The sequence below is a fragment of the Cherax quadricarinatus genome, chromosome 35 (genome assembly GCF_038502225.1).
Source record: "Cherax quadricarinatus isolate ZL_2023a chromosome 35, ASM3850222v1, whole genome shotgun sequence".
Taxonomy (NCBI): Eukaryota; Metazoa; Arthropoda; class Malacostraca; order Decapoda; family Parastacidae; genus Cherax; species Cherax quadricarinatus.
In genome coordinates, this window is record NC_091326.1 from 24576707 (window position 1) to 24604009 (window position 27303).

At 42.4% G+C, this 27303-nt stretch overlaps 1 protein-coding gene across 12 annotated transcripts in view; it reads left to right on the plus strand.

The window, feature by feature from the left end:
- The window catches only part of HnRNP-K (Heterogeneous nuclear ribonucleoprotein K), a gene marked incomplete at its 3' end in the record, with an annotated part of 884016 nt that overhangs the window by 757457 nt on the left and 99256 nt on the right, over positions 1 to 27303 (plus strand). Inside the window, 1 exon segment of one of the 12 annotated variants that reach the window (XM_070091468.1) lies at positions 8404 to 8427. Coding sequence is in view for 1 of the 3 variants with exons in the window: in XM_070091463.1 (XP_069947564.1) it covers positions 8750 to 8783 (34 nt within the window). 12 annotated transcript variants of the gene reach the window in all.

A 27303-nucleotide genomic window follows, 5' to 3' on the forward strand; every position in this document is an offset into this window, starting at 1 on the left:
TGTATAGAGCTTGTTGTCACCATTATGTGTGTGCGCGTGTGCGTGTGCGTGTGCGTGTGTGTGTGTGTGTGTGTGTGTGTGTGTGTGTGTGTGTGTGTGTGTGTGTGTGTGTGTGTATATGTGTGTATATGTGTATGTGTGTGTGTGTGTATGTGTGTGTGTGTGTGTGTGTGTGTGTGTGTGTGTGTGTCAGTGAACAGCCCATCTTCTTAACCAAAGACATCATGGCACTGTTGTAAAAGCAGTCACATGGGTGACTGTTGCCGGAACCTTGAACAGTTGAAATGTGACTGTTTTACGTCAGCCGCGTACAGTGGCTGCCCGTTTTCTGTTCATGCTGCTTTTTATCTCGTATTTGTAGTTTGTTCCGTTGTAACCTAATCTGTGGTAACTTAGAAATGTGCTGTGAACCCTTTGTAAAAAAAAAAGTGACAAATGCTAGGAGGATGGAGAGAAGAGAGGAATCGGACAGTGTTTGAGCTGGAGAGGCAACATCAGCACGTGCTCCAACCCTCTTGTCATGCTCACAAAACATTTACCTATCCTTTCCCATTTTTTTCGTGGTCCTCTCCCGTCTCTCTCACTGAGATATATGGTATGAATGCGTATTTAGGTGTGTTGCGTCAATGTGTGTGTGTGTGTGTGTGTGTGTGTGTGTGTGTGTGTGTGTGTGTTTGTGTGTGTGTGTGTGTGTGTGTAGAGAGAGAGAGAGAGAGAGGGAGAGATGCCACTTGTCTTCACATGACTAGCATTGTCGCTAGTGCTCTTGTCAACAGTTGTAACCTTCACGTTGTTGATTTCATGTTTCCCTCTGTGTCATCCTCACCTTCACGCTCCCCCCCCCCATCCCTCACTTCTCACTCATGGCCACCACCTCCGTCCCTCACTTCTCTATTTCTTCATGGCCACCGCTTGATGTAAGAAAGCTATCAGTTGTGATGTAGTATAAGTTGTAAATAAAGCTCACTTATATTCTCACTGTGTTATACTTGTATAGCGTAAGATAGAAGCAACACTGCTGTGTCCTGAAAATGGTATCTAATACCTACAAGTTGAAGAGTGACATATGTGCAACCGTTCGGTATCTTTATTGTTGATTAACTTTTCACCTACGCAGTAGGTTTCTTCAGTCAGATACAGAGAATAAATTGGAGGTAGTAGACACAGTAGCGAGGTAACGATGTCATCAATCCATCAACCTTGAGAAGTAGTTCATTGTTCCAGACTATGGAGGTGAACACTTCTCAAGGCTGAGGTACTGACCACCTCAGAGGCTATTTCTCGAAGGCTGATGGAATGAAGAAGCTTACAGCGTAAGCGAAACGTATGATTCAACAATAAAAATACCCAACTGTTGCACATGTCTCACTCTTCAAGCAATCAAGCAACACTGCTTACGTACCCAATTTTATTTGGTAAAAAAACTTGTTGATGGTCACCACCTTCGCCACTACTCCCTCTCCGGCCTTCACTTCATCAGTGTGTCCATGTTCCCAATCCTTCCCGCTGTGTCATTGTTGGCTCATTCGCCACGGAGAATCAACTGACACGGCACTTTGTCGGATGATAACCCATTCATTGGTGCCTTTGACACTATTGTGGGAGCACTACAAGAAGTAACACTGGTAAGTGGAGCTAGAATTGCTGGTGTTTATGACAAGAGCGACCAAACGATAGGGAGGGTAGCCCTGGTTCCTTGGATGAAGAGCATTTCGCAGTCATAACAGTAAGCCCCCTTGAAGGCTAGATGAGTATAACAAGTTGAAGAATTGAGACACTTATGCAGCATATGGGAATCTTTATTGAAGAAACGTTTCGCCACACAGTGGCTTCAACAGTCCAATACAAATCAGAAGGGTGTAAGAGGATGAGGAGTTAGAGGTAATCATCAGGTCTTATGTTGTGCAGGTTTGGTATACAGTACCGACAAGATGAAGAATTAGACATGTGCAACATCTGGGCATCTTTATTTTAGAGGTTTCGCTATCTAATGGCTGTATCAATACAAATTCGAGGACATAATGGGAAGAGAGTAGAAATATATACAAAAGACGAGATAATCAGTCCCTCAGCCTTGGAGTTAGTGACGAGTAACGTACACAAATAACCTGCACATAGAAGAGAGGAGCTTACGACGACGTTTCGGTCCGACTTGGACCATTTACAGTCACACTAGCCAGAAGTATGTATAATGTTCGCCAAGACCGTAGTCCTGGCACGGGTCTCAATCTTGCGATGACCCGTCTCTGGCTCCCGAGGGAGAAAGGTTTCTACAATGATGCGACGTATGCTGCTCAAGCACTCTTCTGGTCAGTTCAACTTGTGCATCTCAGGCGACAGCACCATATGTACTCCTCACTAAGGACACTAGCGAGGAGGATATGTCGTTGTCACCGGTAACAGCTTGTCTGGTTCGTTGACTCCATGGTACACTAGTGTGGCCGCAGTCATCTCTGGGTCCTCTTCGGGAGGGAATATCACTCCTAGTTGCCTGCGGAGTGTCTCAGTAACTTCGCACTCCAGAAGATAGTGTGTTAGGGGCCGCTGGACAACGTGCTGACAGTACTGGCACATCTCCTCCTCAGCCTTGTCTACCATCATCTTGGCTGTGGGAAAGCCCAAACGAAGCCGATGGATGGCGGTACACTGCGCTCTGGACGAGCTTCTATCACATGGAGGGAGTTCTCCCTGAGTAGCTGCTCGGTACCACTGTTGAGATGGGGTATCACCTAAGACCTCCCCCATAAGTTTCATGGCTCTGGCGGCCACCAGTTTGGTCTGTCGTAGGCTGATGGGGACAGTAATCCGAACATGTGGATAGTCTGTAATAAAGTTGGTAGAATTACCGACAATATGTAAAGTAAAAGGACACAAGTGCAACTAATGTGACATTTTATTGTGGCAACGTTTCGCTCTCCAGGAGCTTTATCAAGCCATTAGACAATACATGGACACAGAGGGCATATATAGGCTCAGAGTGAGGTGCAATACTAGTGGTAGTGGTAGTAGTAGTAGTAGTGACAAAAGTTGCCACAATAAAATATCACATTAGTTGCACTTGTGTCCTTTTACTTTACACGTGGACAGTCTGTTGCTGCCTTGGCTGCATCATCCGCCGCCTCATTTTCCCGGATGCCAGCATGGCTGGGGATCCAGTTCAATGTCGATCTGTTACCCTGAACTTCTAAGGCTGTCATTATGCTCAGGATCGATGTGATGAGGTGAACATTGTCCTGTGGTTGAGGATGGGAGAGGGCATTGATTGCAGAGGTGGAATCAACATGTATGACAGGTCGGAGTCGATGTCTTAGGGCATGTGACAATGCCTGCTGAATCGCCACCTCAGCTTGAAGGATCGTGCAGTGGTCAGGGAGTCGCCAGCCTTGTGTGTGACCATTGTGGTACAGTCCAGCTGCTGCTCTCTTCCTGTCAGGGTCGACAGAACCATCTGTGAAATACACTGCACATGTGCCTCCCTCTGCCAGTGTCATGCTTGTCTCAGCATGATTGCTGAGGGTGTCTTGACTGCAGAGACGCTTAGAGATGGGTAGCTGCATGATGCAAACATCGGCTGAATCTGGGCGCCAGGGAGGTGGTGGATGGTACCCAGCAACAGGAAGGTCACAACTCTTCTCAAGGAGTAGTTGTATAGGCAGCAGCTTCTGCCCAGCAGCACAAAACGAACGAATCCAGTAGTAGTCCGTGAAGAGAGTGGGATCTTGTGTCATGGTTGTCAATATCCGTCTCCTTAGTGGGGTACCTTGCTGCCGGTGCAGAATGCAGAATCGTGGCTACTTTGCAGGCGTTTATGTATCCTACTCTGTCAGCCAGGGAAGGAAGCCGGGCCTCAGATCCGAGACATACTGTGTTGGTCCAGATGGGGGCCCCAAGCATAGTTCTTATCGCCTGGTTTTGTACGACCTCCACCCTTTGCCTGCTCTGCTTGGTGATGCATTCTTCGGTAGGGTGGGGCTGGCTGCAGACACCGCAGATTACTCTGTTGGGACAGAGTGCACCCAGGTGTCCGTAATGCTGGCACTTGTAACAGCGAACTGGTTCTGCCGTGAAGGTCCTGACATCATACCTGCCCCAAGAACCGAGGTCCAGCTGGGATGGCAGCAGTCCTACATGCTGAATGAGGACCTGCCGGGTTGGTGCGTTGCCTGCCGACTTTGCCTTGAGACGCTGAGCTGACACGACTCTGGGGTGAGCTGCTACTGCCTCGATGGGCATCACCAGCAGGTATCACATCACTACACCCTTGGTGATCTGCCGAGAATCCAGTTCCTCCAGAGTAAAGGAGCGGTCTGTCTCCATGACTCTCTTCAAGATGGTATGCATTTCCCTGTTGATAGAAGTCAGGAGTCAGTATGGTTCTCCTCTCAAGTTGAACCATATCTTGAACCTCAGTTTGTGCCATGTTTCTAGGTGTGTAACCACGCCGTAGTGGGTTTTGTGTTCCCCATAAGCCTAATGAGGTAAAGATACCCAGATGTTGCACATTGTCTTAATTTCATCTTGTCGGTATTGTATACCTTTTTTGCACAACATGAGCTTGTTTAAATCCTCCTGAAGTCCAGTGGCATCTTCCTCAGAATCTATTATCCTGAACATTAAAATGGTATAAAATACCGACAGGTTGTTAGGTAAGACACATATGCAACAGTTAGGTATCTTTATTTCGAAACGTTTCGCCTACACAGTAGGCTTCCTCAGTCGAGTACAGAAAAGTTGATAGAAGCAGAAGATACTTGAAGACGATGTAATCAGTCCATCACCCTTAAAGTTTTGAGGTGGTCAGTCCCTCAGTCTGGAGAAGAGCATTGTTCCATGGTATGAAACAATATGGAGATGAAGTGACAGGATGGAGCCTTAAATAGCGCCAAGAGGTGAGACGTAGGTCACTAGAAGAGGTAAGAACTCAGATGTTGGGAGGTCAGGTCCCTCTCAAATCCAGCCGTTCTCACTAGTAAAGGTTGTCGAAGTTGATTGTAGGTCTGTACCAAGATACCCTTGTGTTGCAGTGCCTACTGTGTAGGCGAAACGTTTCGAAATAAAGATACCTAACTGTTGCATATGTGTCTTACCTAACAATCTATTATCCTGCTTATTTTTGTATCGTCAGCGAATTTGCTTATATCACTAGTTATTCCTTCGTCAAAGTCATTAATGTACATTATGAACAACAATGTACTTAAAACTGATCCTTGTGGAACACCACTTGTGACTGATCCCCACTCAGATTTCACCTCATTTATGCAAACTCTACTTTGTGGGCCAGCCACGCATCGGTCTATGACAGGACTTTTTCCCCAATACCTACCTGGAGGGTGTGGGAGTCAACGCTCCAGCGGCTCAGTCCTTGATCAAGTCTCCCGGTGGATCAGGACCTGATCAACCAGGTTGTTACTGCTGGCCGCACGTAGTCCAATGTACGAACCACAGCCTGGCTGGTCAGGCAGACTTTAGTTATCTGTCCAGCTCCCTCTTGAAAACAACCAAGGGTTTATTGGTAATTTGTTGAGTAGTCTTGGTCCCCGGACACTTATTGTGTTTTGTCTTAGTGTACTAATGGCGCCCCTACTTTTCATTGGGAGTATGTTGCACCGTCTGCCCAGTCTTTTGCTTTCGTGTAGATTTGGGACCAGTCCCTCTAGGATTTTCCAGGTGTAGATTATGATGCATCTCTCGCCTGCGCTCCGGTGGGTGCAAATCAAATGCTTCCAAGCGCTCCCAGTAGTTATGGTCTTTGACGGAACTTATATGTGCAGTAAAGGTTCTTCGTACATTCTCCAGGTCTGCGATTTCACCTGCCTTGAATGGAGATGTTAATATACAGTAGTATTCCAGCCTAGAGAGAACAAGTAATTTATAAAGGATCATCATTGGCTTGGCATCCCTTGTTTTTTAGGGTTATTATTGATCCTATCATCATCGCAGATATGATAGTGACACTGTTATGATCCCTGAAAATGAAAATGAAATGAAAATGTTTATTTCCATGCAAGGCTTACAATGTGTGGTTTACTTGTAAAATATTAATTACAAAGAAGGCCTCTAGCATGCCTAGGCATCTCGGGCAGACTAATCCTAATTCTTACTCTGTATTGACACAGGTTATGGAGCAGTACATTGTAATATACCTTATTGCGTACTAGGTAACTGAAGTGATTTATTAGACTTATAATAATGAGGTAGTACAAAACATATAAGAATACAGTATTACAATTAGTAAATTTAGTAATGGGAATGGTTAAGTCTTGGCATGATACACTGTTTCTGTTAAATTATTATTATTATAATCAAAAAGAAGCGCTAAGCCACAAGGACTAATGTTTCTGTTAAAGCTCCTTATATTGGGAGAGTATCTTGGGCAAACCTAGGGCTAACTTAAGATTTATTAGGCAGTAGCTATATTGTAAATTAGGGGGATCACAGATATCGAGAGCAAGTCTGTTTTGTTTTGGATGTGCGCTTGATACAAAGAGAATAGGTGGTATTCATATAGTTAGCTGATGATGGGGTGTGTTAGGAGATAAGATTTTTTTTTTCAACGGTGGTTTTGACATTACCACTCCCAGGTCCTTCCCGCTACTTTTCTGCTCTATTGTGTAGTTAGAGTTTCTAGTATACACCGTTCTAGCTACTATTTCTTACATAAGTTGCCACTTTCTTTAACAGTGTTGTGAGTGATTCATATAAACAATATAGTAATTTTCATCGTGGTCAACTGCCTCAAATGCTTTACTGAAGAAAGTCAGTAAATTTGTCAGACAGGAACGGCCCCTCGGAATCCATTGTTGAGTATCATGAATCAGATTATGCTTATCAAGATGGACTCTTATAATATCAGCTATAACAGACTACTAATTTACCTACAATTGACGTCAGGCTTATTGGGCGGTAATTTGATGATAATGGCTCGTGGTGAACTGAAGTGACACTTTATTATGAATCTTGTCAAGCGGTTACAAGTTACAAATAATACAGGGACACAGAGGGTATATACAGGCAACATTGTGAAGTGGAAAAAATAAGTAAGACACATTTAGGTTTCTTTATTTTGAAACATTTCACCTACACACTAGGCACCTTCAGGAGACAACAGAAGCAGTGATATAAAGATGATGTAATCAGTCCATAACCCTCTAGGAAGTAGTTATGAGGTAGTCAGTCGCTCAGCCTAGAGAAGAGTTCTGCTTCATGGTCTGGAACACTGGAAATATTCCAGACTGTGTAGCAGAAAACTTCTCCAGACTGAGGGACAGACAATATAAAAACTACTTCCTTGAGAGTAATGGACTGATTACATTATCTTTACATCTCTGCTGCTTCTGCTGCCTCTACATTGGACTGAAAATGCTTACTGTGTAAGTGAAACGTATCGGAATAAAGATATCTGATATTTGACCATATCAAGTTTTGTCATGTAAGACAGCACCAACGTACTCTTGATACCAACACCTTACCACCATTTATGGTGTTTTATGATTTAGCAAAATTAGATACATCAACAGTTTTATATGATAGCTTTGTTTTGTTCCCACACTGTAACTTTCCTTGTCATATTCCCTCACACAAGGTGAATTTTATAATTGATTAATAAAACACTTGTGCATATGACAGGGACATAGAGGGTATATACAGGCAACATTGTGAAGTGGAAAAAAGTAAGCAAGACACGTGCAACATTTAGGTTTCTTTATTCTGAAACATTTCACCTTCACACTAGTGCACACTTGTGCATATCTTTATTGCTGATTGGCAGCAAACATTGAAGACAATAAAGAGGATAATATGCTGATGAAGTGTGTTAGCTTGAGCTGAGAGACTTCAGTAGGGCAGTGAGAAGAGGTCAGGTCATATGGATTAAGTGGTTAAGGTGAAAGGTCGGGTTAAGTGAGAAAGGTTTGGGCTAGAGGTGAAGTTATCCAGTGCGTGCCATACCTAGGGGGGGGGGGCTGCCGCCCGGCAGCTCGGGAAGGGGCGTTTGTTTTGGTCAGTGTTGGGGTCGCCATGACAACGGGTAAACAAGGTGGGGGAGGGGAACAATGATAAGGTGAAGTAGTGGGCTCTTCTGTGACCTGAGAGTACTTTTAGGGTACCCACCTCCCACACTGCTTTTCCCCTTTCCCCTTGAGAGCCAGGGCACGTATGGATGACTGTGGGGGAGGGGCTGCAGGGTACCTGGGTCATGTGGAGGGGGGAAAGGAGGTAGCCGCGTTGGGGGTGTAGTTGGTGAACCAATCAGGTGTGGCCGTGTGGTAGAGGGGGCCAAAACCCCTGGTAGCGCCGTGGTGGCACCAGCACACACACTACCACCACAGCCCTCAACACCCACAACCCTCACCACCCGACGCCCACACCATCCCTGGCTGCCCACACCCCTGACCACCACCACCACCACCCTGGTCCTGGCCAGGCAGGGTACGTCATAATCGTTAAGGTATACAACTCTGCCCTCACTCGTACACTTATCAATCTCCAATCTTTTGGTGCAGGTATTGCGTGGTGGGTTAGGAAGTATGTTTGTGGTTGAGGGTTGTGTAGTCGTTGTGAATTTTGATTGTGAGGATTAGATGTGCGAGTGGCGGAGTGGTGGTTGTGGTAGTAATAGTGGTGGTGGCGTGCAGTAGTGACAACAGTGGTAGTGGTGGGGTGTACACTTGGGCTGGGTCACTGGCGCTCACCCTCACTACTGCACCTCACTCCTGCTACGTCGCCCCGCACGCTCACTCACCCACACGTCATGGACGACCCTCAACAGCCTGAATGTAACGAAGGTAACTATCATCTCGCTAGTCTCCTTGTTGGGGAGGCCTGGGCACCCAACTGGATGTTACCTGGGGGCAAGACGCTGACCTGACCTCACCTGTAGGTGTGGTGACCTGGGTGGTAGGCAGGCAGGCAGGTGAAGTGGGTTGTGTAGTCTCAGTGTGTGGCGGGTAGCCGTTGAGCGCAGCACTAGTCCCTACCTTCAGCATTGTTATTGTAAGTTTTACCCTCCATTTGACTCTTGGAAAGTATTTAAAACAGGAATAAAGGATCACCGAAGTAGGCCTATTGGCCCATGCCATAGAAGGTACGTATAGCAGCACGGCAGTAGGTTTGGGCAGTGTTAGGGCACAGTGCATTCATACCCACCTTTCTCACTCGTATAGAATTAGTGTTTGGCAGTTTTTCCAGTTGCATCTCTATCAAAGCTAGTGGGTTTTTTTTGTATCTATATTGGTAATATATAGTTGTGAATGATTGAAATAAATTGAAACGTTATAGCAAGAATTTTGGGTAGCTACCTTTAAACCGATTAAACAAATACATGATGAAGAATAAGGGAGCGGGAATAGGACTTGCCGAGAATAGTCCAGTAGCCCTGCTGCATTGCTCCTCTATTCCTCTGTTTGTTGTTCGTAATTAGGATCACCCGGGACTGGAGAAGCACCTGGTTATGCTCCACCCCGCCTCGTGTTTTAAATGCGGGTCTTCTCTATTCTCCAATGCGTTTATATCCATTATGTAGTATGGTGACCAAAACTGAATTGCATAATTTATTCCTACCATTTATACACCTCAATCATATCTCCCCTTAAAGGCACAATACCGTGACTGGAACAGTACACAAATAACCCTAGAGAGAGGGAGGATGAGGGGGGGGGGGCAGGCTTATGACGACTGGAACGTCGTCATAAGCTTTTCTCTGTGTGGGTTATTTGTATAATATCCCCCTTGGTTTAGAAAGACACGTAAGCAAACACTATAACATATTAGAAAACGTTTCGGTCCTGGAACCTTGATCACTTCTAACATACAGTGGTAGAAAGACTATATATATAGGCGGAGAGTGAGATGTGACGCACGTGACCCGAGGAATGCCATAAGAACATAAGAATGGAGGAACACTGTAAAGGCCTACTGGCCCATGCGAGGCAGGTCCTTATCAAAAGAACCTCTACCTATGATGACGGGTAGACGATGAAATCATGTGACTCCTGTGTTGTTGGGCTGGTGCTGCTTAAGTATCATGTATGCCAATGTTTTTGAATTTTTGTAGTTTCAAAAACATTGGCATACATGATACTTAAGCAGCACCAGCCCAACAACACAGGAGTCACATGATTTCATCGTCTACCCGTCCTCATCATAGGTAGAGGTTCTTTTGATAAGGACCTGCCTCGCATGAGCCAGTAGGCCTTCTACAGTGTTCCTCCATTCTTATGTTCTTATGACATTCCTCAGGTCACGTGCGTCACATCTCACTCTCCGCCTATATATATAATGTCTTTCTACCTCTGTATGTTAGAAGTGATCAAGGTTCCAGGACCGAAACGTTTTCTAATAAATATGTTAGTGTTTGCTTACGTGTCTTTCTAAACCAACTTGTCGGTATTTATTACCAAGGTTTATACCACAATATCCCCCTTAATTCTACGCCTGTCTGATATTAGAGTACTGATTCGGAGCCAGGGAGGAGCACTGCAGCAGCTCTACTGACCTCTGCGAGACAGGTCAAAGTCCCCTACCGCCATTGGCCCAAGCTAGTCAGGTCCACTCGCACCCCTTCATGTATTTATCTAACCTAGTTTTAAAACTACACACACTACGTCACCTTCAGTGACGCTACCCGAGTTGATCCCACTCATCCACAACTATTACCAAACCAGTGCTTTCTTTTATCTTTTCTGAATATAATTTTTTTTCTAACTTGAAACTAGTGCTGTGAGTCCTGTCTTGGTTAGATATTTTAAGCACATTATTTATATTCCCTTTATTCCCGTTTTCCATTTATACACCTCAGTCATATCCCCCCTAATTCTACGCCTTTCTAGAGTGCAGATTCAGGGCCCCTCAGTCTATCCTCGTAGGAAAGATTTGATACATGGGATCCTCGTTATGACTCGCAAAATCGTAATGACATGATTGCAAACAAACCACACCACGAGTGGGGGTTAGAACCCGCTATCAGTCATGAAATTCCAAACCGACGTGTTCGATAACGTGTCGGTCTGGAGTTTTGAGACTGATAGCTGGTTCTAACCTCACCCATGGTACGGATTATCCTCATCATCCTTTGTACATTTTCAAGCGCATTTATCAGTTCTGAAATACGGCGACCAGCATTGTGCACCATGATCTAAATGAGGCCTAACCAACGATATATAGTTGAATAACATGCGGTCTCCTGTTATACTTCTTGATATGAAACCAAGAATTCTGTTCGCTTTATTTCGAATACTTAGGCACTGTTGTCTCAGCTTTAGATTACTTCTAACCAGAACTCCCAAATCTTTTTTTGCAATCAGATATATTAAGATCTACATTATTTAGTTTATAAATATTATGGTTATTTAGTTTTCCAACGCTTCATCTTCCACTTCACTGACCACTCCACCATTCTATTCAGATCTTCCTGAAGCACACTAGTGTCCTTGTCAGAATGAATTCGACGGCCTAGTTTGGTGCAATCAGCAAACTTGCTTATGTCTTATTTATACCCTCGTCTATGTCGTTTGTGTAAATTGTGACAAGGAGCCCAACACTGATCCCCCGTGGAACACCGCTCGTGACGCTTCCCCACTCCGATTTCTCCCCGTTTATGCAAAAACACTGTTAGGAAATGGTATGGTGATACCGACAAGATGTGGAAAAAGACACTTATGTACAGTTCAGGACATTTATTAAAGGAAACGTTTCGCCACGAGTGGCTTCTTCAGTCCTAATACAGATAAAACTAAGAAAACACATATATAGTGGCAGGAGTCAGGTGAGGTGACGCGTGGGTAGAGGTGGTGGTAGTAGTAGTAATGGAACTAAGGAGGCGAGGCTAGAGAGGGACCTGCTGGCATCAAGTAACACCAGTTCCCAGGATGGGTAATATCCTCTTGCTTAGTAATTTTGAAATACTGTAACTACCGGATTTTTGCTTTATAGTGTTACTGACAGAAATTAGTGCAGCTTCAATGCATTTTCTCCGTCTTAAGTCGTCGTCTTTAATAACTAGTTTAGCTTCATTGAATTTCATGAGGTGTTCAACATCGTCTCTATGTTGAACACATGCATTTTTGCGGTCATCATTTCTGCAAGCATTTTTGTGTTCTGCTATCCTAATGTCCAGAGTTCTGGCTGTTTCCCCTACATATACTTTCACACCCCCCCACATGGTATAGTGTAGATTCCTGCACTTGTGCCAGAATCATGCTTGGGTTTTTGTATCAGGTTCCTAATAGTAGTTGAAGAGCTGGTAGATATTTTAGCCAGTTTTCTGTCAAACATTTTTGAAACATTAGTGGCAACGTTGCTGACCGGTAAAACGATGTAACTTGGAGGCTTTTCTTCAATTTGATAGGTGTTGGTCTTGCTGAGGATTTGTGTCGCACGTTTCCTGCAGTCACGTATGAAGTGTAGGGGAAAGTGTAGTGAACTAAGAGTTGGTGATGTATGTACATTCTTCTTCGAGGAACTGCGGACTGGAAATTCTGTAGGCTCTCGGAAAGAAGCCAATAACTACCCCTCTTTTAGTTCTTGTGTCATGGTGAGAGAAGAAATGTAGAAGATCGTTCAGACTAGCCATGGGATCCCCCCCTTAGTGCAGTTCTTGCCAATTTATATATGGAGGACCTGGAATCGAGGAGGATCCTCAGTAACATCTCTCGTTCAGTTACTTGGATGCGGTACGTAGATGATATTTTGGTCATTGTACCCAAAAATCTTGACGTACAGGGCATCCTCAACACTATCAACACGCTGGAACCTACTATTAAATTTACTTTAGAGGAGGAGAAGGACAACCAGTTACCTTTTCTCGACGTTCTCTTACGCACGGGAAAACAAACTTTCTTTTAAAGTCTACCGGAAGCCTACCTACAAGAATGATCTTCTACATTTCTTCTCACCATGACACAAGAACTAAAAGAGGGGGTAGTTATTGGCTTTCTGAGAGCCTACAGAATTTCCAGTCTGCAGTTCCTAGAAGAAGAATGTACATACATCACCAACTCTTTTAGTTCACTACACTTTCCCCTACACTTCATACGTGACTGCAGGAAACGTGCAACACGTATCCTCAGCAAGACCAACACCTATCAAATTGAAGAAAAGCCTCCAAGTTACATCGTTTTACTGGTCAGCAACGTTGCCACTAATGTTTCAAAAATGTTTGACAGAAAACTGGCTAAAATATCTACCAGCTCTTCAACTACTATTAGGAACCAGATACAAAAACCCAAGCATGATTCTGGCACAAGTGCAGGAATCTACACTATACCATGTGGGGTGTGTGACAAAGTATATGTAGGGGAAACAGCCAGAACTCTGGACATTAGGATAGCAGAACACAAAAATGCTTGCAGAAATGATGACCGCAAAAACGCATGTGTTCAACATAGAGACGATGTTGGACACCTCATGAAATTCAATGAAGCTAAACTAGTTATTAAAGAAGACGACTTAAGACGGAGAAAATGCATTGAAGCTGCACTAATTTGTCAGTAACACTATAAAGCAAAAATCCGGTAGTTACAGTATTTCAAAATTACTAAGCAAGAGGATATTACCCATCCTGGGAACTGGTGTTACTTGATGCCAGCAGGTCCCTCTCTAGCCTCACCTCCTTAGTTCCATTACTAGTACTAGTACTACTAGTACTAGTACTACTACTATTAGTACTACTCACACGTCACCTCACCTGACTCCTGCCACTATATATATATGTGTTTTCTTAGTTTTCTCTGTATTAGGACTGAAGAAGCCACTCGTGGCGAAACGTTTCCTTTAATAAATGTCCTGAACTGTACATAAGTGTCTTTTTCCACAAACACTCTGTTGCCTATCTGTCGGCAACGCCTCTGTCCAGGAAAAAAAAAAAAACCCTATTCGGTGTGCTGGACTTTCCTCAATGGTCTCCGATGTGGGACTCCGCCTTGCTGAAATCCATATACACTATCATTAAGAACACTGCGACTAGCCGAGGACTAACCCATGTCGTTTTGGCACTCCTCATGGTGAGCGAAAAGCACATGACGCTCTAACCCACAGGACTACCAAATCCTCCAAGAATCTCGCACCCAGCAGAGCTAGGTGTTTTACCTTGATCCGAGGCCATACGGTAAAACACCAAACTCTGCTGGGTGGGTGATTTTTTTAGGATTTGGTGGTCCTGTGGGTTAATGTCGTGTGATTTTTCGCTCGCCATGAAGCGGGCCAAAACGACAGGGTTAGTCGTCAACTAGTCGCATTGTTATTGATTAAATTACACTCGTCCATGGTTACAATAATACAGTATCATGTTCTAAAATTACACATGTGCAACATCTGGGTATCTTTATTGTAGACGTGTTAAACATTTTATTGATGGATTCACATAACTAGTTAGCTGGACTTTGTCTTGCAGGTAAGAACTACAGCATCTGCACTCGGAAGGGTAAGAATGTTGCAATTTAGAGGGTCATCTGAACTGTGCTGTCTGTGCCCTTTCAGCAAGAGTGATTGAGTGACAGCTAAAGTGTTTTTGTCGGATAACCCTCATTGGTGGGAGACGACCAGTGTTAAAATTTTTTTTGAAAAAATTGTGGATAAGCCACAATCTTAATTTATCAGTTGTAGATAAGCAATGGTATCCTTGTTTGTTTTGCCTGCACAGCAGGGTTCAAAGGCAAATATCTTTGATAAATTAGACACATGTTCAACTCTTGGGCATATTTATTGAGGAAACGTTTCGCCACACAGTGGCTTCATCAGTCCATACAAAGGAGAAACTTGAAGAGCAGGAGGAGAATGAGGTAATCAGTCCCTCAACCTTGAGTCGATGTGGTCAGTCCATCAATCTTGAATAGAATACGGCATAAGTGCGGAGAAGCAGCTTATAAACCGTAGGCAGGAGAGGTGCAGCAGACGTAGGTGGTGTCACATTTGTTCAGTGTGGAAGTAGGTCGTGCCCAAGGGTTAGGCAAGCGAAGAATTCTTAAGATCCCAAGAACATAACGAAGGAACACTGCAGCAGGCCTATTGGCCCATGCGAGGCAGGTCCAAGTCTCCTACCGACTTAAGCCAATGCACCCAACCTAGTCGGGTCGGGTCATGTCACATTTACTTAAGGGAGGAACACGGCAACCGACCTGGTAGCACAAGCTAATCGGGTCCAACTCTCACCCACCCACACCCACTCATGTATTTATCCAACCTATTTTTAAAGCTACACAACGTTCTGGCCTCTATAACTGTACTTGGGAGTTTGTCCCACTCATCCATAACTCTTACCAAACCAGTACTTTCCTATATCCTTCCTGAATCTGAATTTTTCCAACTTAAAACCATTGCTGCGAGTCCTGTCTAGGCTAGATATTTTCAGCACACTATTTACATCCCCTTTATTTATTCCTGTCTTCCATTTATACACCTCAATCATATCCCCCCTAATTCTACGTCTTTCTAGAGAGTGCAGATTCAGGGCCCTTAGTCTATCCTCATAGGGAAGGTTTCTGATGCATGGGATCAACTTTGTCATCCTCCTTTGTACATTTTCCAGTGCATTTATATCCATTCTGTAATATGGTGACCAAAACTGTGCAGCATAATCTAAATGAGATCTAACCAAGGATGTATAGAGTTGAAGAACAACCTGAGGACTCCTATTATTTATGCTTCTTAATATGAAGCCGTGTCAGACAGGATTGTAGATGAATGGTTCACAGAACAGACACGTTGATAAATTAGACACATGTCTAATTTATCAACATGTCGGTTCTCTGAACCATTCATCTACACAAATATCTTTGATGAATGGTTTTGAAAACTGACAAGTTGAAGAATTGAGAGACTTACGCAACACATGGGAATCTTCATTGAAGAAACATTTCGCCACACAGTGGCTTCATCAGTCCAATACAAAGTAGAACTGGGTAAGGAGAGGAGAAGTTTGAGGTAATCAGTCCCTCAACCTGGAATCGATGTGTTCAGTCCATCACTCTTGTAGGAAGTGCAGCATAGGAACGAACGAACGAAAGTTCAGGTAAGATCCCAAATGGGATGAGCGGGGAAGACGGGACAGACGAAGGATAGTGCTGGAGAGGAGTGTTCTTAGTCTTAGAAATAGAGCCAGGGCTTAACCCAGCAGCGAAGGCGATCGTGGGATAGATATTGAGAAGAGAAATTCAGCCTCTTCTGTTGGGACTCCAGTGGGGTGAGTGGGGAGGAAGGGACAAGCGACGTTTAGCGCTAGAGGAGTGTAGAACTGAGCCATGTCTTAACGCAAAGCGAAGGCGAAGGTGGATCACAGAAGGGTACCTGTCATAGAAGGTACCTGTCAGTGAATCCAAGGTTATTTGTAAATAGGGTTAGGAGCAGGATCATGCAAGGAGTGGAAAAGGTTGTTGGTTTGTGGGTCTGCGAATGTCTTCGTCAAGGAGAGAGGTCCAGTAGTCATTTCTTGTCTCAAGTTTGTCTGTCTCTGTCAGTCACTGAGTGTCTTCCAGTACAGATTCAGCGCAGGGATGTCCAATTGGGCATGGAGAGACTCGCTTGTGGCGAAGTCCTTCCATCTGACATCAAGCACCCAGCCCAGCGCCTTGTTCTGGACACGCTGCAGTTTGTTTTTGCTGCAAGAGAGAGGGCTAGAGGAGAGTAAGTTATCAGAGGACGTATTAGGGATTTGTAGAGGTGTAGTTTGGCGAGTTGAGAGGCATGTTTCAGCTTGTAGAGGCCCGCAAGGGCCTTGCTAGCTATTGCATGCCTTGAGTGAATGTGTCCGTGTAAACGAAGAAGGTAGTCAAGATTAACGCCAAGAACAGTGACAGATTGTGTGATGGGGATGTAAGTGCGGGTGTCAGCTGTTCTGAGCTCGACAGGTAATGGAGGATCATGTTTCCTGTAGTTAAAATACGTAATGCTGGATTTAGCTGCATTGGTTTTGATCCTCCATTTTTGTTCCCAGATGGCTATGCTGTCTACCTCATTTTGCGTTTTGCGTGTGTATCTATGTTGGCATGAGTGATAAGTTGTGTAATGTCGTCTGCATAGGCTAGTGTGATGGAGTTGAGGGAGACAGGTGTTGGAATGTCGTTAGTGTATAAAATGTAGAGGGTAGGGGAGAGGACAGATCCCTGGGGTACTCCGGCATTTAGTGTGAAGTAGTCTGAGTAACAGCCTTGGAATTTTATTCTCATGGTACGGCCGTCTAGGAAGTTGCAGAGGAGTTTGAGTAGTGAGAGGCAGGTTAAAGTTAGTGCAGAGTTTGTACTTGAGCCCTTCGTGCCAGACAGTGTCAAAAGCTTTTTCAACGTCTTTTGCAACCAGGGCTTTACTGTTTCTTTGTTTTGTGTTTATGTGGATGTAGTTGAGAATGATGTTAATGGCATCCTGTGTGGATCTGTTCTGAAGCCAAACTGGCCATCAGAAAGTAGAGAATTGTGTTCCAGGTATCTGCGAAGGCGATAATTGATGAGTTTTTCAAAGAGTTTTCCTAAAGTTTCGAGGAGGCTGATAAGGCGATAGTTTCTAGGGTCAGAGTGATCTTTATTGGGTTTAGGAAGGAGGATAGCAGTAGCAGCTTTGAAGAGGGAGGGGGAAGTATCCAGAGGCAAGGGAGGCATTGAGGAGGTTTGTGTAGGCAGTAATGATAGTCAGGAATGTGTTTTAAGATAATGTGGTTTAGGCCAGAGGCACCAGGAGCCTTGGGAGGAAGGTGTCTGAGGAGAGTTTTAACGTCTGTGTTGGTGAAAGTGTCGAGTTCTTGGGAGGAAGCAAGAGTGTCCAGATGTATGCGGCTATCTGGTGCTGCTTCGCATGTGTGTGCAGTGCTCCAGTGTTCCATGTTCCGAATGTGCTGAACAACGCTAGGGTGAGGTGGGCGAGGGTGGAAGATGCCTATGAATCGGTAAATATACACTCGGGACCTGTATGAATTGCAGCATAGGGCCAGAGAGGTGGCTTATATACTGCAGACAGATGAGGTGAAGCAGGAGGAGGAGGCGGGATCAGTGGGACCTGCCACTAGTGTAAGTAGGTCATCGTCCAAAGGTTTGGCAAGCATTGAAGTCTTTGTACCAAGATCCCATGATGTTGCAGTGTCTGACAGATGTGATGAATGGTTTTGAAAACCAACAAATTGAAGAATTGAGACACTTATGCAACACTTGGGAATCTTTATTGAGGGACTGATTACCTCAAACTTCTCTCCTTACCCAATTCTACTTTGTATTGGACTGATGAAGCCACTGTGTGGCGAAACGTTTCTTCAATAAAGATTCCCATGTGTTGCATAAGTGTCTCAATTCTTCAACAAATATCTTTGTTGATGTTGGTTAAGATTGAGGGTGGTATGATTGATGGTGAGGAAGTACTATTGTGTGATTGTATTAATGTTGGTAGAATTACTGACAGAATTACTGAGCTTGATTCGATCCTATCTGCTCTTGTTCTGATAGCTAGCTTAGTTGCATCTTGATTCACTTTGTACTAGGGTTCACAATGCTGTTTTCCATAGTCCAGTACAGTTCTGTCCACCTTGTGGTCTGAAGATTATGGAGTGGGCGGCGCATCTCCATGCTCTGTGCTTGGGCGATGTTGGTATCCCAGTGGAAATATAAACACACATGCAGAAATGACCCAAAATGGATGAATAATAGGCTGAAATATCTGCTAGGGCATAAGGGAATTTATAGGCGTATCAAAAGAGGTGAGGGTCATCTTATGAATCAGTATATTGACATTAAGAGGGACATTAAAAAGGGGATAAGAAAAGCTAAAAGGGACTATGAAATTAAAGTTGCTAGGGATTCTAAAACTAACCCAAAAAGTTTTTTCCAGGTCTATAGAACAAAAGTTAGAGATAAGATAGGTCCCCTTAAAAACAATTATGGGCATCTTACTGACAGAGAGAATGAAATGTGCTCGATTTTAAATAATTATTTTCTCTCGGTTTTTACACAGGAAGACACTAACAATATTCCAGTAATTAATTTTTATAGTGGGCCAGAAGAAGATAAATTATGTAACATCAGTCACTAGTGAAATGGTTGTGAAGCAGATACAGACTGAAGCAAAATAAGTTGCTGGGTCCTGATGAGGTTTTTTCAAGGGTTCTTAAGGAATGCAAAATGGAACTCTGTGAACCATTAACTAATATTTTTAATTTATCTCTTCAAACAGGTGTAGTGTCTGATATGTGGAAGATGGCTAATGTAATTCCTATTTTTAAAACGGGGGGACGAGTCGTTATCGTCAAATTACCGCCCAGTAAGCCTGACCTCAATTGTAGGCAAATTACTAGTCAATTATAGCTGAGATTATAAGAAGCCATTTCAATAAGCATAGCTTGATTAATGATACTCAGCATGAATTCACAAGAGGCCGATCTTGTCTAACTAATTTTTAACTTTCTTCAGTAAAGCTTTTGAGGCTGTTGACCACGATAAAGAATTTGATATTTACTTCGATTTTAGTAAGGCTTTTGATAGTTCTGCACCATAGACTGTTAAAGAAAGTGGCAGCTCATGGCATTGGGGGAAAAGTGCTCTCATGGATCGAGTCATGGCTCACACAGGAAGCAGAGTGTCCGTAAATGGGGTTAAATCCAAGTGGGGATCTGTAACAAGTGGCGTTCCACAGGGATCAGTCTTGGGCCCATTGTTTATAATATATATCAATGATCTTTGAGGGAATTACTAGTGATATGAGCAAATTCGCCGATGACACAAAGATAGGTAGGATAATTGATTCAAATGTAGATGTTAGGGAACTTCAGGAGGATTTAAAACTCTATTCTTGGTCAGAAAAGTGGCAGATGCAGTTCAATGTAGACAAATGCAAGGTTCTGAAGCTCAGGAGTGTCCATAACCCTAGCACTTATAAGTTAAAAGATGTATAACTTAGCCATACAGATTGCAAAAAGGACTTGGGGGTTATGGTGAGCAGCAACCTTAAACCAAGACAGCAATGCCTAAGCGTACATAATAAGGCAAATAGATTACTGGGATTTATATCAAGAAGTGTAAGCAACAGAAGTCCAGAGGTCATACTGCAGCTTTATACATCATTAGCAAGGCCTCGCCTAGATTATGCAGCCCAATTCTGGTCTCCATATTACAGAATGGACATAAATTCATTAGAAAACATTCAGCGTAGGATGACTAAATTAATACACAGCATTAGAAATCTTCCTTATGAAGAGAGATTGAAGACTCCTAAGTTACATTCACTTGTTAGACGAAGAATGAGGGGAGACCTGATCGAAGTGTATAAGTGGAAGATAGGTATTAATAAAGGGGATATTGATAAGGTCTTGAGGATATCTCTCTAAGAGAGAACCAGCAGTAATTGATTTAAATTAGATAAGTTTAGATTTAGAAAGGACATAGGAAAGTATTGGTTTGGAAATAGGGTAGTTGATGAGTGTAACAGTCTACCTAGTTGGGTTATTGAGGCTAGGACTTTGGGTAGTTTCAAATTTAGGTTGGATAAGTACATGAGTGGGAGGGGTTGGATTTGAGTGGGACTTGCACATCAGAGCTTATTTCTTGGGTAGCATTGAAAATTGGGTTGGACAAATGTTTTGTTAGTGGGATGAATTGTAAAGGACCTACCTAGTATGGGCCAACAGGCCTCCTGCAGTATTCCTCCTTTATTTTCTTATAATGTGATCCTTTATTGACAACGTTTCACCCACACAGTGGGCTTTTTCAAGTCGCAAACAGATCTACCTGGGGTGGAAGGTACGCAAGTATTTATAGTCAGGTTCAGAATGTTGAGGTCAGGTGGAGAATGCTGCATCTGATGATCTACCGAGTGGGGTTATAGTCTAAAATCTTGGGTAGCTTTGGAAGTGAGATAGGATAAGTTTGTGAGTAGACCTTCTGCAGTGTTGTAATAATGTTGGTAGAATTACCGACAATATGTAAAATAAAAGGACACAAGTGCAACGAATGTGACATTTTATTGTGGCAACGTTTCGCTCTCCAGGATCTTTGTCAAGCCGTTACGGCTTGACAAAGCTCCAGGAGAGCAAAACGTGTCACACTGCAGCATCATGGGATCTTGTTACAAAGATTTCTTTAACACTTGTCCAACCTTTGGACGAAGACCTACTTCGACTAGTGGATGGTACCACTATGACCCCCACCTCCTCCTGCTTCACCTCGCCTCGCTACAGTATATAAGCCACGTCTACGGCCCTATGCTGTACATTCTACAAGATTGATGGACTGAACACATCGACTCCAGGCTGAGGGACTGATTACCACGAACTCCTCCTCTCCTTACGCCTTTCTACTTTGTTGATAAATTAGACGCATATGCAACTCTTGGGTATCTTTATTGAGAAAAAGTTTCGCCACAGTGTCTTCATCAGTCCATACAAAGGAGAATCTTGAACAGGAGGAGAACCAGGTAATCAGTCCCTCAGCCTTGAGTCGATGTGGTCAGTCCATCAATCTTGAATAGAATACGGCATAAGTGCGGAGAAGGAGCTTATAAACCCTAGGCAGGAGAGGTGCAGCAGTTATAGGTGGTGTCACATTTGTTCAGTGTGGAAGTAGGTCGTGCCCAAGGGTTAGGCAAGCGAAGAATTCCCAAGTATTAAGATCCCAAGAAGTTGCAGTGTCTGACAGGATTGTAGATTATTGGTTCAGAGAACCGACACGTTGATAAATTCAAGATAGATGGACTGACCACATCGGCTCGAGGCTGAGGGACTGATTACCTCGTTTTCCTCCTGTTCTTCAAGATTCTCCTTTGTATGGACTGACGAAGCCACTGTGTGGCGAAGCGTTTCCTGAATAAAGATTCCCATATGTTGCATAAGTGTCTCAATCTTCAACTTGTCGGTTTTTCAAACCATTCATCACAAGACAGCAGTGCCTAAGCTTGCGTAATAGGGCAAATAGATTATTGGGATATACATATATCAAGAAGTGTAAGCAGCAGAAGTGCAGAGGTTATACTGCAGCTTTATACATCATTAGTAAGGCCTCGCCTAGATTATGCAGCTCAGTTCTGGTCTCCATATTACAGAATGGACATAAATTCGTTAGAAAACATTCAGCGTAGAATGACTAAGTTAATACATAGCATTAGAAATCTTCCTCAAATTTCAAAAAGATGCCAGTTTCCGAATAGGGTCCAGAATAAACAAGAACGACATTCCTGGCACTAAAGTAACAAGTTCTCTGTTCGGTAGTCGCATCCCCAGGCCCCTCTTATATTTCTTTGGCTTTCCACTTTCAATTTTTATTCTTACGAAAAATAGAAGATTTACTGTTATGCAGACTGCTGCATTAGTTTAGAAATGGTATAAATAATATCAGCACACTTGTGAAAGAATTAGACTCGCCAGTTGACGTGTATTGGACTGTTGGCATGATCTGTTTACTTTTGAACTTTGATAAAAATCAAACATTTCTGCTGTTTTGCACTCAATTTCAAGGTACTTTTCATTGTAAAACCAGTCAAAATCGTCTAGATTTTTGTAATATGTCTCTCATTCTATAAAATGAGACGAAGAAAAGTAGAGTACAACAATAAATACCATACGAAAATACAGTGCAAAGTCGTTGTTTTATTCCAAAAAGGCGGTCAGTTTTTTTTCTCATTACGCACTGTTGCAGGATTTTTTTTCATACTGCGTACACTGACCACAGACCCATTCTTCCATATGTAGGCCTACCAGCTTTCTCACCAGATTTGAGGGCGCTAGAATTTAGGCATACTAGTACATCAAAAACCCTGGGCCATAAGCCGTACTAGTATGGCCAAAACCCTCAAAGGGTTAAGTACCCTGGAAAACAGCTCATCGGGTCCTGGGGACTTATTTTGCTTCAGTTTGTCTATCTGTTTGATAACCATGTCCCTCGTGACAGTAATATTAGTCAATTTGAAATCGTCAGGAACTGAATAATTTTTAATTTCTGGAATCTCGTTTATGTCTGGTGTAAAAACTGACAAAAAATAATCATTAAATATGGAACACATTTCCAGTTCGTTATCCGTCAGCTGTCCATTCCCAATTTTCAGAGGTCCTACTTTTTCTTCACCTTCGTCCTATACACTTGAATATATACACTTGAAAGAATCCCTTTGGATTGGTCTTTGATTCATTAGCAACTCTAATTTCATAGTCACATTTAGCCTTTCTAATCCCCTTTTTTACTTCTCTTTTAAGCTGAACATATTGGTCAGTAAGGTTAACCTCTCCTTCTGATGCACCTATAAATTCCCCTTTTCTCCCCTATTAGATGCTTTAGCCTCCTGTTAACCCATTTGGGATCGTTATTATTAGACCTAATTTCTCTCTGGGAATGTATATACAGTGGAACCTCTACTTGCAAGCCTGTCCACGTGCGAGTTTTTCCAAATACGAGCAGTCGATGGGTCAATTTTTTGCTTCCATACGCGAGCAAAATTTCCACAAGCGAGCAGACCTCAGGGCAGGTTCCTTGACACTGGTGAGGGGCTCTTGCTCTTGATCTCAGTAATTGTATCTCATTTGTTTGTTGGACTATCTTATTGAAACTTGGGCAATATGTGATGGAAAGATGCTTCTTAATGTACACCAAAAATGAAAGAAATCTAAGCATAAATAATGGAGCTCACTTCTCAGCAATTAGCCACCCCTTAGTGGTATTTTCGTATGGTTTTTAATGGGTGTATTCTCGTTTTTTTGGTCTCGTTTGATAGAATGGAAGATATATTACAGAAATAATGATTTTGATTGCTTTCATGATGAAAAGTGCCTTAAAATTCAGCTCAACCTACTAGAAATGGTCCACTGCTTGGCTGTTTTAGTGTAAACAAATGACTGTCCATTCCAATATGCAGTCGTGAATGGGTCGACATATTTATATAATTATTGCAATAAGGAATAACGGTAAATCTTATAATTTTTTGTGTGAATAAAAATTACAAATTTATTTAATAATAATAATAACCATGATGATAATATGTATAATAATATGAATAATACATATAATAATAGTATACAATAATAATAATAATATAATATGTATAATAATAATATATAATATAATAATGTACTACATATAATAATTATAATAGACGGCTTCAAAAGGGCATCACTAGATGGCAGTGTTTACCACAACAAAGAGGGAGTGGTTGTGGCTGCCTCCATCTGTTACATAATGACATATTTTATTCATTCTAGAGTATATATCGTGTTTCTATGTTATTTATATTGTTTGTCATATTAGATGAACAGTGATATATAAATAAGCCGTATAGATATTAGCGAAATTATTTTTGAAGTATTTTGCCCGGTGTCCAGACAAACTCGTCCACCGCCAACACCGCCCATACCACTACATGAATGACACATTTTATTCATTCTTGAGTATATATCATGTTTCTTTGTTATTTATATTGTTTATTGTGTCATATTAGAAGAAGTGAGATAGATAAATAAGCCGTAGAGTTGATATTAGCGAAATTATTGAAGTACAGAATTCCACTGGAACGGATTAATTGCATTTCAATTAATTTAAATGAGGAAAATTGATTCTGCAAACGAGCAAATCCAGTTGCGAGCAAGGTCATGGAATGGATTAAACTCGCAAGTAGAGGTTCCACTGTACTCTGAACACGGTGTACATTATTAATGGCGATGCCTTCATAATCATAAGTATGATCATCGTCAATAGAATCATTAGCTAGATAACCCCAATCGAGGTTTGACAGGTGTTCCCTAAGTCCATTATAATCGGCAGAACGAAAATCAGGGATTTTTACCGTATTATCATTATACTTGTATTCCCAGTTAATGCTAAAAGTGATGGATTTGTGATCACTTGTGCCAAGCTCTTCAGTGATCTCCAGATTATTTACAAGTGTTTCCTTATTTGACAAGACTAGGTCTAGCAAATTAGTATTACCCCTGGTAGGCTCTGTCACACACTGCTTCAGAAAACAGTCCTGAATGGTTTCCATAGTCACCAGACTCCAGATTACTGGTCAAAGAATTCCAGTCAATTTGACTAAAGTTAAAATCCCCTACTATCACTGTTAGTGTCTAGAAACCCTAATAATTTTGTCCCAAAGAAGTCTCCCTCTATCGTGATCCAAGCCTGGAGGTCGGTATATTGCACCTAGAATTAGTTTTTCTTGACCTTCTACACTCTACCCAAACAGATTCTGAATCTCCACGACTACGGTGCTCTTCGCACCTACTTCAAGGTTGAGGGACTGATTACCTCATCTTCTGTACATAGTTCTACTGACTTTCAAGTTATGTCCTGGAATTTGTATTGATAAAGCCACTGGATGACAAAACGTCTACAATAAAGATACACAGATGTTGCAAATGTCTTAATTTCATCTTGTTGGTATTGTATACCATTCTTGTACAGCTTCTCATGTTATTCTGCTCTTTTTCAACATTGCAGTGACCGAAGGTATATGTCTTACTTTCATTGTAGCTCATACCCCAGTCAAAATACAGTCCCTGAATTTTTCCAAGTGTTTTACTGGGAGTGTTCCAGCAGGTACTGCATATTCAGGAATGGGTTATTTGTACTTTTTCTCAAATTGCTCTTGGTTATGAATGCTGTGCCTGTGGGTTCATAATGTGCTACTACAAATGTTCTGTGCTTCAGGGAACAGATGTTAGATACTGAGTGTCTTCTTATTTGTAACACTTTCTGTAAATGTCCTACCCCTTTCCCCCCCCCCCACCCCCCCTTTCCCTTTTGAGTTTTTCTACTTGGCTGTAGGCCAAGCTTGTCTGATGTTTGCCTGGTTAGTCAAGCTGTTAGTGGCCTGCTGGCCTGCATCTTGGTTGATCTGGCATTTGTCCAATACTAGTTTCCTTTTGAAGACTTTTTTTTCACTTGGTCTGACAGCGTTTCTGATATCTTCTGGTAAGATGTTGAATAGTCTTGGCCTACAGATGTTACTGCAATGTTCTTCATACTTATAGCTCTCCTGCCTTTCACTTTTTAAATTTTCCACCATATGTCACTCCAGTAAGCTATGTTAATGTTGGTTTAGGACTTGGTCATTTACTACCTTCCACTTATGTTGCATAGCAGAAAAGAAAAGGTACCATCTTCTCCAATATTGGGTTAGTGAAGGAATACATTCCTTAATGTTTTGGTTTTTGGGAATATGTAAATATTGTCTTTTTTTTTTTTTTTTTTTTTTTTTTTTTTTTTTTTTGCGTTTGTAAGTTAGGCAGCTGAGCCCTATAAAGTACAGTAACTTGAGCTTCATAACTTTGATTCCCCCTCCCCCCCCCACCTGGCCCTGTGTGGCAGACAATATAATAGGCTGACCCACAGCCTATGAATATCAGTGAACTGCATTGCTTCAGCCCCTGCTTGCAACTCTGCTAACCATAGGCATGATATGCAATGTTTCCCTTTCTTCTACACTGCCGTGCTGCATGCATCCATTACTTTGAATTTGCGATCGGTGTTCTGTCTTAATTTGCAGTGCCATAGTTCTAGATATAGCATAATAAATTTGCCACTGTTAGATAATTAAATTTAGTGTGTGGAGTGAGGTTTTTGATTTGCAAGAAGGTTGGAGGAGGGGAGATGTGGTCTGAGGGTTATGTGTGATGTGAATATAATGCAGAGAATCAGTGGCTTGGAGATTAGGAGGAGGTGCAGAATTTCTAAAAGTATGATCCAGAGGGCAGAGGAAGGGTTATTGAAGTGGTTCCTAAGGAATGTGTGATTGTTCATTATTTGTCTGTCGCTTCCCTTGATTATATGAAGCTGAATTTATTAAACATCACCCTGTGTTGACTTGCTTAAGTTCCCTACACCTGTATTTATTCTTGGTTGCATTTCACTAAGATAAGGAGCAGTTTGTTTGATAAGCTCTTCAGTATTTGTGAAGATCAAATTAGCATGCCAGTATTGTATTGTCTAGTACAGTGTACCCTCGGTTTTCGTGATTAATCCGTTCCAGACCGCCAAAAACCAAAATTCATGAAAATCAAAACCATTTTCCCTGTAAGAAAATGTAAATCCAATTACAGTAATTCGTTCGACACCCAAGAGTATTAACAAAAAATTTTTTTTTTTTCAGATATAATTTACAAACAGAAAAGAATGACGTCAATATAAAGCAATAATATCACACTTACCTTTATTGAAGACCTTTGTTGGTGTATGGAAGATGGGAGAAGTTACTATTGTTTGGAAGGGGAATCCCCTTCCATAAAGACTTTAGGTATCGAGTCCTTATCCGGGGGTTACTTCCTTTTATTTTTTAATGGCGATAAGACCAGCTTGAGTCACTGGACCCCTGTTGCTCAAGAATATTGTTCCAGAGAGCTCTGTTTCTGGCATCTCTAAGATT